Genomic DNA, 14,121 nt, shown 5'->3' with positions numbered 1-14,121 from the left:
AATGAAAATGAGTTTACTCTATATATAGATTAAGTTGTTGTTTTTTTTATCATTCTGTTTTTTACTTTAAAATGTATTACTATAAGAGAATTTAACTCTATTATTGAATTACACTTCTTTAGAATAAAAATAGAGTGAATCATTAGAAATAAACTTAATCTGAGAAAGAGCAAGGTGCATAATGTATATCTTTCTCGTACACCGTCGAATCCGCCGTCCAGTTAGAGACCTTAAAATAACTAAGAAAAACAGTAACAAAAATAAAAATTATTGAAAAAGAATTAGATTATCATTCATATGAGGAAATAATTTTAGGTTTTTTTACGATTTGATTTTTATTTCGTTCTTTCATTTATCTTTTCACTTGAAATATTAATAACATAAATAAAGAGACAAGAAACTAAATAACATTTTAAATCATAAAAATACATCAAGAAGTGTTATTATGGGTACGTCAGTACGTGTGTGTTTTCTTCTGACATTTTCAAAATTGTTATAAAATCAAAGACGGAAATTTTTAGTGGTAGTAAATTGTGTCAGGGTAAATGATTCTTTACTGGTTTTTTGAGTCTGACAATTGAATGAAGAAAGATACAGAAGCAAACAACTCTATGATTTACACAAGTAAAAATACCGTTTGACCCTTCACCATATTCCAAATTTAATTTGTTTTTTTTTTCTTTTCTTTTCACCCTTTCCAATATTTTTCCTTTAAAAATCTCAAGAGGTCAAATTTCTATTTTACCATATTAGTCTTGTTTAACGAAGAGACAGAGCATACGTTTTGTCGAAGTAATTTAGAAGAAAACACATGGGATAAGAGAATTTCATAGAAATCTGCGTGTTTTCATTGGATTTATTATTTGACCAACATAATTGAATCTTACATTATTCGAGTACCTTGTTGTCCTATTTTACATTTAAAAGTATGCAACGCTTAAATAGTGGTGACTGGTGATAATGATTTCGTTTTGTATCATCATGGCTGGTCCGAAGCCTGGTATACTTATTTTCTTGTATCTAAACCTTAAACAATGTTTTTATCATGATGCTCATGTTTATTCATATAGTTGGCCCCTCAGTATTAAATTATAGTTAATAGAATGTAATCAATCTTAGAGCTTTTCGACCTTATGAGTGTGTGTGATTTAGCTTGTTCAAACACTAGAAATGTCAGGATTAAACACAAAGCAAAATAGTCCAAAGGAAAAAGACAAGTATGTGAAGATGATAAGGAAGAAGAGGACAATAGAAGATTAGCAAAATGTGAGTGAGGTCGTCTGACACATATGAAACTCATAAATTTGAGTACGTATAAAGAAATCGAGTAAAGTTTGGTTGGGGAAAAAATATAATTAATTAAAACCCCATTTCTCCATGAATGATTTCATGTGATCAAAGCGTCCATCTACTTTATTAAATCAGAAGTACACGTATAGAATAACTCTTAGTTTTTAACTTATTTACAGTTATATACCACCGAAATAATAAATTTACTTTAACTTAAAACTAGTTTAAATGCATATTTATAGAATTTTCTATTTTGAATTACGTAAATACAAGTTTAAATGCATATTTATATGGATTTTCTATTTTGAACTATTCTTTCAACCAGCTTTGGTAACAATACAATCGGTTTTCATATCTACCATATCTAATAACAATCAATTCAAAGTAATTAATTAAATAATTAGCATGTGTACATACATGTTTGTAGAGATTTTTCATCTCAAATTATTCTGTATACGGTTAACTTTCTCATAGAATAATTAAATAATTAACTAAAATTCTGGGTCTTAAAAGTTGATTGATAGATGTTGTACCTTTGGTTTTTTTGCTTTAAGGTCTAAGCTGTAGATTTTGTGGTTTTAGCTTTAAATTTTATTGCTATAAGTTTATTTCAAAGTTTTAAAAACACTAAACCTAAGCTGTAGAAAAATTGATTTCTAGAGCCATTATATTTTCTTTTAAAGATTTTGGACTTTAGCTTTAGTTTTTATTAATAAAGTTTGATTACTTTGATTTTATTGCTCTATAGAGAATTATGGGTCTGTAGAGCACTCACAACCAACACCAATCACCCCCTTAACCAATTTAAGATGATCCAAATTATTATTTATCTTGACACAAACATAAGTCCATAATTAATTTTTAATCATTTAAATTTAATTGATACATTCATTTTTTTTAGAAATCTTAATCCAAATTTTTTATAGGTTAATTTTTTTAATAGAAGTTGAATAATAATGTTTTCATTATAATGTTATAACTAATTTATCAATTTCGTATAAACCATACGTTCTCTATTTTTCCATATTTTTATTCAAAAAAATATTTTCTATATATCTTACACATAAGTCTATTTATATATACATGTTGGATTTGTTTATTTGATACCGTACATGGTGATACAATAGGTTGTTAACACTCAAAATAATTATTTAACGTATTACAATTACTTTTCACAAATGCATCATTTATTATAAAATATATATATCCACGCGATTGCGGAAATCAAGGTCTAGATGATGGTAAAAATCTAAAAACCTTACTTATTTAGAATACAATTTTTTTTAATAACATAATTACAAAAAACTAAAGAAAAAAATAAGTAGAAGTTATATAATGGGCAAAACAGTTGTTGGACAGGTAGTCGAATTCTAAATAAATTTTATCAGGTTTTTTATTAATGGTTTTTTCTAAAATCTAAACCACATTACATATAGATCACCAGATTTACGGGTTCGATTTCCTAATCGGGTTTCAAAACACTAACTATAACACAATAACTATGACATACAAATATAACATTTTGTAAAAATAAAAATTAGAAATTGAAAATAAACATCCGCGCGGTTAGGTGGATTATGGTCTAGTATCTATTATTCAAGATTTGCATTAAATGGCTTATTTTGGTTCACTTTTTGGTTGGTAATATACAAATCCCACGGGTCGGATTACGGCTTCGTTTGATACTAGTGTGTTTCTAAAGTACTTTTAACCACAAAATCAATAAACGTAAACAAACTAAAAAGACCTTCAAGAAAATATATCACACGGTGTTTCAATTAATAAATTACATCGTGAACAGGGAATGGATGAAGAAAACGATCGATTGAAAACCAAGATGATGTTAATATATAGAATTTTCTATTTTTTGAACTCCATATTCAAAACTCTAAGAAAATGGAACAATTTTTCTAACTAAAAATTTACATGGTTGTGTGTGTTATTTTTTTTTTTAACGGCAAATTATAATTTTATTAAAATGATAATAAGATATACAAAGTATGGATCAACCAATCACGAAGATAATTGTTACAATTTTTTTTTTTTTGCTAAAAGGTAAATATCAAATAAATGAAGGTTCAGATTTACGAGCTAAGTAGATCTATTTTATGTTATACATTAGCAAAAAAAAGAAAAAAACAAAGTAGCAACAATTTAAGATGAACTAATCGAAATCAGTGCATCAACTTGGCCATAAGGTTTTGGAACTGCTTCATGTTCCTCCTAGCAGTGATAGTATTTCGCACTTCTCTGTTAATGAGTTTGAAGATCGTAGACTGAGACTGAGTAAGCTGGTTGTGGAGGAAGTTGTTCCTTTGTTTCCAAAGGTGATAGATAGTATTCTGGACCACAAGCTTCTTGAGCAACAATGGAACAGAAGATGAAGGCCTTCTGATCTACGAAAGGAGCTCAGGCCAGGACCAGAATGATGAGTTTGGCGGATCGAGTCTTGCAATGGAGACACCATACTCGAGACCTAAAACCACAAGACATGAATAGGTGATCCCTTGATTCTTCATGAGCAGAGCACAAGCAACAAGATGTATTAATTTGAAGACCCCAAGAAGCTAATATTGTCCTAGTTGGTACTCTGTCCATATTATCAACCCACATTGTGAAATTATTTTTTTGGGATAGCTCCCTTAAATCACACTAGATCAGTTGTGAGTTGTAGTGGAAAAGAAGGTATCATGTCTTTCCATGTGTAACGAGCGTTGAAACGTGGTTCCTCTTTTGCTAAAGTAGCCCAAACGTACGAGTCAAAATCATTAGAGAAACTTGGACACTGAATGCTGGTACGAAGACATGTAAGTCTAGCGACTCGTCTGATCTTGGGGAAGGAAGCATCCAACCAGATGGAGAACAAGCAGCTGCCACATTCCCATTGATAGGAACCCGAAACTGTAGGTCCCCCTGTCTCCTAGGAAATCTATAAGTTGTCCGAAAGAAGTCCATATGTCATGTCAAAAGCTGATTTTATGCCCTGCTCCAAGAATTGGCTTTATGAATTTGATAGCTCCAGCTCTGAGATTTAGAAATTATTTCCAGACCCATGAGTCAAAAGGCGATTCTTGAAGACCCTAGAAGCTTTAATTGTCCATGTGTTGTTGTCTATGCCATTGAGCCCACCTCAAAGCATTATCAGAAAACAATAGCCACACAAATCTCAAGCACAGTACTCTGTTCCAGATAATTAAATTTCTTAACCCGAGTCCTCCCTCCGCTTTTGGCATGCAAACATTATACCAATGAGACTTTAGCTCTGCCAATAAGATTTGTGTTTCTAGACCACAAGAACCTGGAACACAACGACTGAAGCGATCAACTGCAATCTGCCTGCAAACGATAATGCTTTCATCGCCCAAGAATTGAATTGAGCAAGCAGTCTGGTCATAGTGGCTCATACTCTGAGACCGCAATTTACGGCTCATCAAAGGCATGCCTAGGTATCTGACATGCATTGTACCTGTAGGGAAACCATATGCAACCAGAACATTGGTTTCACCAAGATTCAGTCATGTATACTACAATTTTGTTTTATTTTATTCATGTTCACTGTCAGGCCAGACCATGAAGCAAAATCGTCTAGACACCCCGTTATGCCGTGCAGCGAATCACTCATACCATCGAAGAAGATCATAACGTCGTCGGCAAACATCAGGTGGGAGATCTTAAGGTAAGAGGTTCTGGTATGATAACCAATGGAACCCGATGTATATCTGGACTGAAGAAGCCGGGTTAAGCCATCCATAGCAAGCATGAACAAGTATGGTTACATAGGGTCTCCCTGCCTAATGCCTTTAGTGCTGTTGAAAACCCCGCCAGAGGCGCCATTTATAGAAACTGAGAAGGAGGCTGTCGAGATATACTGAGCGATCCCGTTGATGAAGATAGGTGGGACAAAGATAGCTTTTTGAATTCCCAAGATAAAATCCCATCTGATGGAGTCAAAAGCCTTCATGGGATCCACTTTTTAGCATGGCTTTAGACTCTGATGTGCTCGAGTTATAGCCTTTGACCAGGTTTGTGGCTAAAAGAACATTCTCGGCAAGGAGTCTACCATGCATAAAGGCCGACTGAGCTTGCGAAATCACTCTCGGGAGCACCGCTTTAAGTCTATTCGATATCAGCTTAGATACCACCTTATACACTGTATTTAAGCAAAAAATTGGCCTAAAATCTGAGGTGGACGATGCATTTGTGATATTCGGAATGAGAACCAGTGTTGTTGCATTCCATTGGTGCAGCATAGTCCCCGAACTAAAAAATTTCTGCACTGCTTCAGTTACTTCAGGACCAATTATCTGCCAACATGAGGAGAAGTACTCGGAGGAATAACCATCAAAACCACTCGTTTTGTTTCTTGGAAGAGAGAAGAATACTTCTTTAGTTTCTTGAGCACCCCGCAACAAGCTTACTATGATCTTCCTGGGAGCAAGTGAAATCGAACATGACATTCAGATCCTCCTGGATAAACATCTGAGGCTCAGTATCTTCACCTAGCAACTCAGTGTATATGTTGTTACCAGCCTAACAACAAGCCTACTATGTTCTTCATGAGTTTCTAATATGTTACCAGCCACGTTAGTGAGATGATGGATATGGTTTAAAGCTTTACGTGTAGCAACCATTCGATGGTAATAGGCTCTTTCAGCATCACCGTTGGCCAGCCAAAGGATTCTGAAACGTTGGAGAAGGGAAGATTCCTCAGCTCTAAACAGCTCCTGCCACTTTAATTGAGCCTCCAACTCAATTTCAGCATTAATGGTAGTTGGGTTATGCAGCATTGCATTATGTCTTAATAGTAAAGTCTGACGTGCCTCCGCAACTCTTTTTCTAGATCTGAGTAGTTTTCCTTGCTGATATTAAATAATTTTTCCTCCGCACTAAGTTTTTTTTAACTGGTTAAACTTATCAATAGTATTAAATGATATTTTTTTAAAAGTAACAGTTTTCTTAATAATAACATTTTATGTAAAATTACTTACAATTTGAAACAATGGGAATCGTTTCTAAACCAAACAAATCCTAGACACTTCAACTTTTTATCTTCTTAAACGGTTAATCTTGATTTATGTTCCAACTAGTGTTTTTTAAACAGGACCGACTCGCTGGTTGGACCGGGTTCGACCATGAACTGGTTATATAGCCAGGTTGGATCTAGTAATTGGTTCGACCATGAACTAGCCACGTAGATGGATTGGATTTCAAAGCGATAAAAGCTACTAAAACTATCAAAAATCTATAAACCATTCGTTAAACATAAAACTATTTTATATTTTATGTTTGAAATTTATTTATATTTTAATTATGTATCATATTTGATAACATTACTTAAAAATGTATATACTAAAAATATATTAAACCAAAGTATTGAATTAGGTTTGACCCAGTCGAACCATATTGAACCGTGACCCAAAACAATTCCGGTTCAGCTTTCGGTCCGGTTTTAAGAACACTGGTTCCAACACTAAAAATAAATAGAAGTAGACCTAAACTAAAAGAATATTCACCAAGTAATGAAAAAATAATACTCTCTCTGTTTTCGAAAGTAAGATGTTTTAGATTTTTTACTTGTTCCACGAAGATAGATTTTCTATATGTTTAAGATACTTTTTTATATTTTTAAGAAACATTAAATAAAAATATTTGAATTGATTAAATTTCATTGGTGAAAAGTTATTGAAAAGTGTATGATAAAAAAAAAAAATTAAATTATAAATATTTATTAAATTTTTAATAAGCGTGAACACTTTAAAAAATCTTACTTTCGGAACAGAGGGAGTATTGTTGGTTGCTTAAATAACACACACTTTATTATCGGCATGTGATTCAGCCTTAATGCTCTGTCGCTCACTCTTTATTAACAACATCATTTACCCCCTTTCCCTCCCTCCTTTCTCTTTCCATTTCACGGTTTCAAGTTGAAACCAAAGACTCCTCACTTTCTCCCTACAATAGACTCCTACTACCACTCTTTCTCTCTCTTGATTCTCACTACAAAAACGTTATAGTTCCCATCACCATACTCCCAAAAATGCAATTTTCAAGAAACTCAATCCTTAGGCAACTAAGCAGGAAAGAAGGTTGGAGGTCGGCTTCTAGAAGGTGGACATCCGGAGATAGCTCAACGGCCTTCGCCGACGACACAAGCGGTGGTGCTGGCGGTTACTCTTCAATGGAGGGTCTATATGGGGTTTATTCTGGTGAAGATCCGGCGGCGAGAAGGAAAAGAGTGATGGTTGTGGTGGATGAGACTTCAAGGTCTAAACATGCTATGATGTGGGCTTTGACGCACTTGACTAACAAAGGAGACTTGATGACTCTTCTTCATGTTGTGTCTCCTCATGATGAAGCTTCGCCTTCTTTGGTTCAGTCACTTGGTTCTCTTTGCAAAGCTTGTAAACCCGAGGTAACTAATTAATTTACTCTAAATTACTAATTATTTTACTTAGCAAAACAAACAAAATTGACTAATTATTTTACTCGATTATTTATCTACGAGTCTTAATACGATTCATTCATTTAAGGCCGTGGTTAGTGAAGTGTAGTAATTCGCCTTTGGATTTTAGTTTTGTTTTTATAGTGTAAAATGTCTTATAGCTACTTGAGTAGTTAGTTGGGTAATGCATGCGCGAGTGTTGGAGATGTGAAAAAGGCAGAAACCATGTCTCTGTGATGGGCATAGTGACTAGTTGATTCCACTGGCTCCTCTATTTTTTTCTTTTTTGTAAAAAGAAATGGATTGAAAAGGGATTTTCATCATTCTGATTGTAAGCTTTTTCAGTTAAAGATCCAACTTTTTTTCCTTGTTTAGATCTAATGTTTTTAAAATGATTATTAAATCTTGGTTTAAGTATAGTTGGTAGTAACATAGACAGTTGTTACTTAAAAAGTGCACTCACCCATTAAAGAATAATTAATTAGCATTTCAAAAGGAAAGTTTTTCGAAAACATCTAACATGTTATCAGGTATAGTTCTTCGTAACTTTTACGATTTCTAAGCAAACTGTCGAGATATTTTTCAAAAATTTATAGTTCACCATTGTTTTATAAGATCTTTTATTGTAATTGATGACTTAAAAGTTTCTTGAGAGTTGTTCAAGAAATGTTTATATAGTACATTTACAGTGATGACAAAAAAAAAGGTACATTTAACAGTTTTTGCATTGAAAATTCAATGATTTATGATGAATTTTGATAATATTTTATCATGTAAATTTCCTTTAAAAGGTGGATGTGGAGGCGTTGGTGATTCAAGGACCAAAGTTAGCAACTGTACTCAGCCAAGTGAAGAAACTTGAAGTCACTGTTCTTGTTTTGGGTCAGAAGAAATCTGCACCATTCATCTCCTGGTGCGTAATCTCAATCGTCAGATCTCTTTTCCCTCGTCACGATTCTCTCGTTCCAATAATTACTTTTCATTTTTTGTTGTTTTGTGCGTAGCTTATGTGGACCCAGTAGATCAGAGGAGCTCGTGAATCGATGTATCAATGGTGCAGATTGTTTGACGATTGGTGTGAGGAAACAAAGCAACGGTGTTAGTGGCTACCTGATTAACACACGATGGCAGAAGAACTTCTGGCTTCTGGCCTAATCGCAATTTCTAATCTTAGCAGCCGTAGTAGAACTGTTCCATCAGTTGGTGTTAATTTTAGTGTAATAAACTATGGATCTCTTTCTTGTCCCATCTTGAACATAACTTTGTCTTATGTCCGGTAAGAAATTAAAGTTTAACTATTTGTATCCCACTTGATCGATATATTCTTATGCTAAACCGGAGCGGCATTTTCTGTGTGGACCAACTTCAAATGCCATATGAAACAAAGCATTTTCAGTTTGGGCCAAGTTTCAAATCCTGTTTTTAGGTATACAGACGCAAAATAACGTTTACGATGGGCTTGGGACTTTTATCCGAGATCCGGATTCGATCCGAGATTCGATCCGGATCCAATCCGGATATCCGGAGGGGCCGAATCCGGATCCGGATAGTAAAATATTGGATCCGTTGAAACCGGATCCGGATCCGGATACCTTAATTTTTTAGTCCGGATATCCGGATCCGTAAATTTTATTAATAACTATTTCAAAAATAGTAATATCTATATATAAAAATTAATTTATTTAATATATTTTTATTTTTATTTTTATAATAATATATATAAATTTTATGTAAACTTTGTTATATTATACATAGAAATAATTAAAAACATTATATATTTTTTTATTTTTAAATTATTTTTAATATTTTTTATATATTAATATTATTTTTTTATCTATTTTAAGAATCCAAATCCGGATCCGGATATCCGCCGGATATTACAATTTTTAGAAGGATATCCGACACCCGGATATCCGAGAACCCCGGATCTGGATAAGGAGTAAAATTATGGATCCGCCAGATAAGGATCCGGATCCGGATACTTTAAAATTGCCCGGATATCCGATCCGTCCCAGGCCTAGTTTACGATGCTGAAAAGTATGTATGGACAATTTGACCCCGAATATGTACCCGATTTTATCTGTATGTAAAAGTCCCCGGATAAATAAGGAAATAAATAATGTAGAGAAATTCTCTAAATAGTTTTTTTTGTTTATTTTCGAAAAAATAGTTTTTAATGAAGAAAATTATCAAAATAAGTTTTATTAAAGAGTAAAAACATATTTTTATCATATGATTAACTAATTCAGACTTAGGGTTTACAGTTGAGTGGTGAAGTTTTGGAGATAAAGTGTCAAATTTTTAAAAATAAAAATAAAAAAAATTAAAATTTCAAAATAAAAAGAGATTATTTTGGTCATTTCTTCTTTTGAGAGCTATTTTTGTAACAAAAACTTTAAAAAACTATTTGAGAGAATTGCTCAATAATATAAGTAGGTATTTCAATTTATTGGTATCATTCCAGCACGATCCGAACTCGAATGTATACTAAAAACCCTAAAAGAATTCAAATATCCAAATTATATCCAAAAAGTTACATGAAACCAAATTAAGTGATTTAAATATTAATTTTCATGTTCATTTTGATATAATATCTAAAAACCCTAAATCTAAAGTACTATTATCCGAATCCGAAATGAGCATATGTAAAAATATATCCAAACTTTGAAGTTTACTAATCGAATTCATTCTGAACATATATGAAATTCGAGAGAAGTCTAAAAGACTATAAAAACTCAAAATTTTGATCCGAATCTGACGAGTATCTAAACATACATACTTATTGAAAAATGTTACCAAAATATAATATCATATATAAAATATGTGATGGGAAATTAGGACATTATGTCAAGGAGAGATATTTTATATAATTTCAAGTAATTCGAGATAATTGCGAACGGGCCTAAAAGTAATCTCATTCGGAACAAACATGCCTAATTTCGCCATTTAGAAAAGGATTCAGAAGTTAAGAATGTTTTACTAAAGATTATTATTAGTAATTAGTTAAAAACAATTAAAAGTATAACATCTTTCATAAAATTTCTTTTGCTTAAGGGCTTTCTGTTAAATGCGAGAAGTAGATAATTAAGCATACAAGACATCAAAGCTCTTCAGACTAAGAGAAGAATCACAGAAAATTCGCATGCATTCCCTAATGGTGTAGTGTTCCAGCGCCTCGGCCTCTGCATCCTCTGTTTCTGGCTAGGGGTAGTCCATTGCATTTTTGGATCTTGTGAGTTGGTCTAATGTGCTTTTAAGCACACGTCGTCATAGCTAGATTCATACCCTGCGATGGTATCGAAGTCACTACATGTGTTACTAGAATTGACATTTGGAGGCTCATTACCATTTATAGTTTGTGAATTTCTCGACTGAATAAGACACGTTCATCAGTACATAAAGAGTTGCAATGAATAAGAGCAATCTCAGCTGCGGCTTACTTGATGATAGAAGTATCAACCACTTCAAACCATTTTATTTCCGAATCTTTATTCTCATAAAATGTTGTATATTAAAATTTGACGGTACGACAAGTTTTGATTTTTAAGCAATATGACAGCTTGTCCTACGAATACGCAGAATCAGCAGTGCGGATCCAGCTGCCCTGCTTGAGCGTGCTTTCTAGCTCGTCTTACTTTCAAGTCATCGAGATGATTCTGGTAAACATAAGAAGCGAAACCCCAAAGAGCGATGAGCATGGCCATAACCTTAACCCCACTCATCTTATCGCGGAACACAGCCAAAGCAGCGAGTGGAGTCACAGCTAGAGAGAGCGTACTAATAACGTTTGAGAAGAGGGAGGTCACCAGAAATATCAAACCCACCACTCCTACAGAACATACTTGCCATGAAACTGCCGTTCCGACCAAAGTCAGTACATAAGAGGCTTGGCCTTTATGATAACCTTCCATTTCACCGTGCAGCGTTCTCCATTCCCCGCTAGCAAAAAGGCCAATGACCGCGACACAAGTGGCCACTAGAGAGGTGTAGATCTGCATTTCGAGAACCACAGAAAACGTCTCTTTCTTCAGAATCTTCTCGAAGGAGAACTGCAGGAGCGAGAGCAGCAGAGAGTAGAGAGCGGATGCAGCGAGTGTACACACAAACCCGACAACGTACTTGGACCTAGAGACACCAGAAGGAGCGTCTGCATCGTCGTTAAGGGCAATCAGAGCGGCGGAGAAGGAGAGGAGCACAACTGAGTTGAGAATCAAAGCAGTGAACTTCTGAGCATTGATGAAATAAGAGAAGACTGCATTAAAAGCCAACTGTGTAGCGCAAATGAGCGAATAAGTCGATGCAGAGAGGTAGAGAAGTCCAACAGAGTAGAGCATGTTGTCACCAGCGATGATGACACCGAGCAGAACATAGATCAAGACAATGGTTTTAAGGGAGCAAGAAGCGGGCTCTGAAGAAGGAAGGAGGAGAAGCGGGATATAGAGGATCGGAAAAGCAGCGGTTTGAACAAGAGTGGCCATCCATTTGCTGTTTCCTCCTTCATCGTAGTAAAACCTACCGAGAAGCACAGAAGCAGCTTGACCACCAATGAGGAATAAGATGTTGGTGGACACAAGAACCCACCATTGCCAGCTTTTGAGCTTCAAGAGTGGAGATGGAATACCTTCCACACTCTCCTCCTCCTTCACCAAGATTGGTTCTTGATTGCCTGTACACCCATAACTTCAAAATCTCAAACTTTTATTCGTAGAAAACGAATCCCTAAGCATAAACCCTAAAAATGATCGAAAATTCATCTAGTTCATGGAACAATAATAACCATAAAGCATAGACCGAGACAGAACACAACTGATCCACCATCTTGGTTATGTCGGGGAAACACAAAAGAGGAAGAAGGAGAAAGCGACTGACCTGACATAGTAATCGTCTGTAAGAAACGACGATACAGAGAGACTGAAGAAAAGGGTTATCGATTCAACTGAGATATCTATGTCCGTCTTCTCCGGGATCTGCGATGATCGCTCGCCGGAGATCCGTGAACTTTAAAATGAGTTTTTGCTTAGTTGGTGAGCTATTAATAGGGGGAGATTCGAAGCAGACTTTTTTACTAGCCTTTTTTGATTTTTGACTTGTTTCTAGCCCATCATGTTTAAACCGGATGGGACGACAGATTCGACCCATGAACTTGGATGTTTTTCTTAACCTCAAAATGTCATTTTGACCTGTTTGTTTACGTTTCGCGCGACCTGCGACATGCGACTTGCGACCTGCGACCTGCGACATGCGACCTGCGACCTGCGACATGCGATTGTTGTTGTTCGTTTTGCTGTCGCGTAACATGCAACCTGCGATTGGTCGCATGTCGCAAGTCGCAGATTGTTCGTTTTGATGTCGCGCTACTGATCGCATAATCAGTCGCGGATTCCCATTCAAGTCGTCCGAAAAAACAGCGACTAAAAGTTAAGAAAATTTTGATCGCGCGACTGGTCGCAGGTCACAGATCGCAGGTCGCGCGACACGTAAACAAACATAGTTTTAGTCGCAGGTCGCAGGTTTAGTCGCATGTCACATGTCGCAGGTCGCGCGACACGTAAACGAACAGGGCTTTTATTGCTCATACGATGGATTAGGAAACTAGACCAAAATATAACAACCAATAAAATAAAATTATTTATGAAAAGTTTTCCAGCAATTCTATATAAAGAATCAACAAATATTATATTGTCTTCTTGAGATGCAGGAAATCCTAAAGTTGTAGAATCTTTATTGTAGTGTCTGTATCTTTTTCATATATGTTGCATTACATAATACCAGGATCGACATTCCTCTTATGCGTGTCTGATTATCTCCAAAGGATCCCTGTCAATTGTGATATATGGTGTTTTTAATACCATTATATGTGTTCTTTGAGTTAATTCTCAGTCCTAATTCGTGCTTATTTGATATCATTCCAGGTTTAGAACAGGTGAAAAAGTAAAGAAAAGAGTGCCATAAAGGAAGAAGTCATTTTGGAATATCTAACGCAGAACAGCCAGTCGGAAGAATCTGAAGGTTGTTCCCAAAGAGAGTAAGCGTTTGACTGTTCCCGACTATTAAGGAAACCTCCAAGATTTCAGGGGTTTGCCCTAGATTTTTCCTGCTTTCTCTTTACCACTGGCGCCTCCATATAAAAAGCCTATGCTATCATTTTTAATTCCTTACGCTAGTTTTACAAGAGACCTAGAACTATTTTGGATTTAGCAACTTATAAGGGAGAAGGCTTCATCTCTCATTTTCACGAGAAGATCATCCTGAACCCTTGTCTTTCTACTTTATTTTATATGCAGTATTATTAAGAAATCATGTATGTGTCATCTTGCTTTATGATTGAGTAGTCGGCTAAGCTTGCTTAGGGTTTAGGGTGTCAATCGCATGGCTAAACGCAAATAAGT

General features: G+C 35.1%; 2 protein-coding genes across 2 annotated transcripts; one reads left to right on the top strand and one right to left on the bottom strand.

Moving 5' to 3' along the window:
* Positions 1-7,138: 7,138 nt before the first annotated feature.
* LOC106298454 lies at positions 7,139-9,030 on the top strand. Its single transcript, XM_013734581.1, has 3 exons — positions 7,139-7,702; positions 8,524-8,645; positions 8,737-9,030. Exons 1-3 carry the CDS (start codon positions 7,328-7,330, stop codon positions 8,885-8,887), a joined length of 648 nt encoding a protein of 215 aa, XP_013590035.1. The 5' UTR covers positions 7,139-7,327; the 3' UTR covers positions 8,888-9,030.
* Positions 9,031-11,047: 2,017 nt separating this feature from the next.
* Positions 11,048-12,793, bottom strand: LOC106296720 (probable purine permease 11). The gene is made up of 2 exons (XM_013732939.1): positions 12,602-12,793; positions 11,048-12,398 (listed from the first exon to the last, which is right to left on the bottom strand). Exons 1-2 carry the CDS (start codon positions 12,606-12,608, stop codon positions 11,314-11,316), a joined length of 1,092 nt encoding a protein of 363 aa, XP_013588393.1. The 5' UTR covers positions 12,609-12,793; the 3' UTR covers positions 11,048-11,313.
* Between the last annotated feature and the right edge of the window lie 1,328 nt (positions 12,794-14,121).

Source organism: Brassica oleracea, chromosome C6 (genome assembly GCF_000695525.1).
Source record: "Brassica oleracea var. oleracea cultivar TO1000 chromosome C6, BOL, whole genome shotgun sequence".
NCBI lineage: Eukaryota > Viridiplantae > Streptophyta > Magnoliopsida > Brassicales > Brassicaceae > Brassica > Brassica oleracea.
This window is presented reverse-complemented; position numbering and strand designations above follow the sequence as displayed.

What these genes read in the sequence shown, in the direction of transcription:
- LOC106298454 (XM_013734581.1), top strand. Translation starts at nt 7,328, where the DNA reads ATGCAATTTTCAAGAAACTCAATCCTTAGGCAACTAAGCAGGAAAGAA. An exon ending in GCAAAGCTTGTAAACCCGAG is followed by an intron (nt 7,703 to 8,523) that starts GTAACTAATTAA and finishes TTCCTTTAAAAG; the next exon opens with GTGGATGTGGAGGCGTTGGT. An exon ending in TCTGCACCATTCATCTCCTG is followed by an intron (nt 8,646 to 8,736) that starts GTGCGTAATCTC and finishes TTTTGTGCGTAG; the next exon opens with CTTATGTGGACCCAGTAGAT.